Below are 1,369 nucleotides of genomic sequence, written 5' to 3'. Positions count from 1 at the left end.
CCGCCTCGGCCAGCGCACCCTTGTCCGTCGCTACAGCGCCCTCGCCCTCGCCGCCCTCGCCGCTGCCAGCGCCCTCGCCGCCGCCGCCGTCCCCACCGCCACTGCCCTCGCCGCCGCCGCACACGGCGCCGCGGCCATCGAGCGAGTCCAGCACCGCCTCGACGTGCGCGGCGGTGTCGTAAAAGGCCCACGTCCACCCCTGGGGAGCGGCGAGGAGCGAGAGCGTCGCGGCCACTTGGTGGCGGGGCGGCGGGCGGCGGGTGGCGCGGCGGGCGGCGCGGGCGGCGCAGGCGGCGCGGTGGCGCAAGCGGAGAATGGCGGGGTTGGCGCAAGGTGGCGCAAGGTGGCGCCGCCGCTAGCCTGCGGCGACTCTTCTCGCGGCACGTGGACCCAGAGGCGGTGCGGGTCCGAGACGAAGAAGTAGTAGGTGCGCCCCGACTGACGGCGCGCGCGCGCAAAGGGGGGGGTGAGTCGGGGAGTGTCGGCTGTGTGAGGGGTGCGGAGGGGCGCGCGAGATCGCAGCGCTGAAAGTAGTCGCGCCGCTGGGGGTGGGCGGGCGGAGGGGTGTGTGCTCGCCCTGTCGCGGCCGAGCGGCTCCTCGCGCACCGGCGCCTGGGCCATGCGCCTACGGCGTGGGGGCGGCGGCCGGAGGATGAGCGCCTCGCAGGAGGGTGGTCGAGCTGCCGCGCGGCCAGCGGCTGCCCGTAGTGGCGGTGCAGCGCCGACGCCTGCCGCTTCGTGTACTTGGCCGCGATGCCGCGCGTCACCTCCGCGACCGAGAGCTCCACCTCCACCTTGCGCGCCGCCTTGAGCGCCTCGCTCGCCCATGGCCGCCCGTCCGCCGTCTCTCCGGCGTGGCCGCTCGCCTCCGCCTCGCTGACCGCCGCCGCCAGCGCCTCGGCGTCGCGCGCACGCAGCGCCTGCAGCAGCGCCGCCTCGGCCGCCTCCTTGGCGCGGTGCCGCTTGCGCTTCTCCTCGCGCGCCGCCCGGCGGGCGAGGGCCGCTCGCCGCGCCTCGGCCGCGGCCGCGCTCGCCGGCTCGTCGTCGTCGTCGTCGCTGTCGCTGTCGTCGCTCACGTCCGAGTCGGGCGGCGCGGGCGCCTCCTTTGGGCCCGCCGCCTCCTTCGCCTCGGCGGCGGCGCCGCCGAGGCTCGCCAGCTCGCGCGGCACGGGCGACGCGGAGCGGGCGAGGGTGCGGCGCGCGGCGGCGGCCTTGACGGCGTCCGCCTAGTGGGGACGCGTCGTGGACATGTCGTTGAGAGGAGCGAGGAGTGCGCGGCGGATCGCACACGACTGCGTCCGCCTTGGCCTCGCGCTCGTCTCGCTTGAGCGCCTGCTGCTTCTCTCTCAACTCGCGAGCCAGCTCCTTG

At 77.2% G+C, this 1,369-nt stretch overlaps 1 protein-coding gene across 1 annotated transcript in view; it reads right to left on the bottom strand.

The window, feature by feature from the left end:
- Nucleotides 1–1,369, bottom strand: part of EMIHUDRAFT_468050 (hypothetical protein) — a gene marked incomplete at both ends in the record, with an annotated part of 5,776 nt that overhangs the window by 1,337 nt on the left and 3,070 nt on the right. The window contains 4 exons of the mRNA XM_005784712.1: nt 19–199; nt 361–438; nt 577–625; nt 745–1,226. Coding sequence (XP_005784769.1) covers nt 19–199; nt 361–438; nt 577–625; nt 745–1,226 — 790 coding nt within the window. The remainder of the gene's footprint in view (nt 1–18; nt 200–360; nt 439–576; nt 626–744; nt 1,227–1,369) is intronic.

Source organism: Emiliania huxleyi (genome assembly GCF_000372725.1).
Source record: "Emiliania huxleyi CCMP1516 chromosome Unknown EMIHUscaffold_169, whole genome shotgun sequence".
In the NCBI taxonomy this organism is placed as follows: Eukaryota; Haptophyta; order Isochrysidales; family Noelaerhabdaceae; genus Emiliania; species Emiliania huxleyi.
The sequence above is the reverse complement of the archived record's forward strand: the minus strand, read 5'-3'. Positions and strand labels throughout refer to the sequence as shown.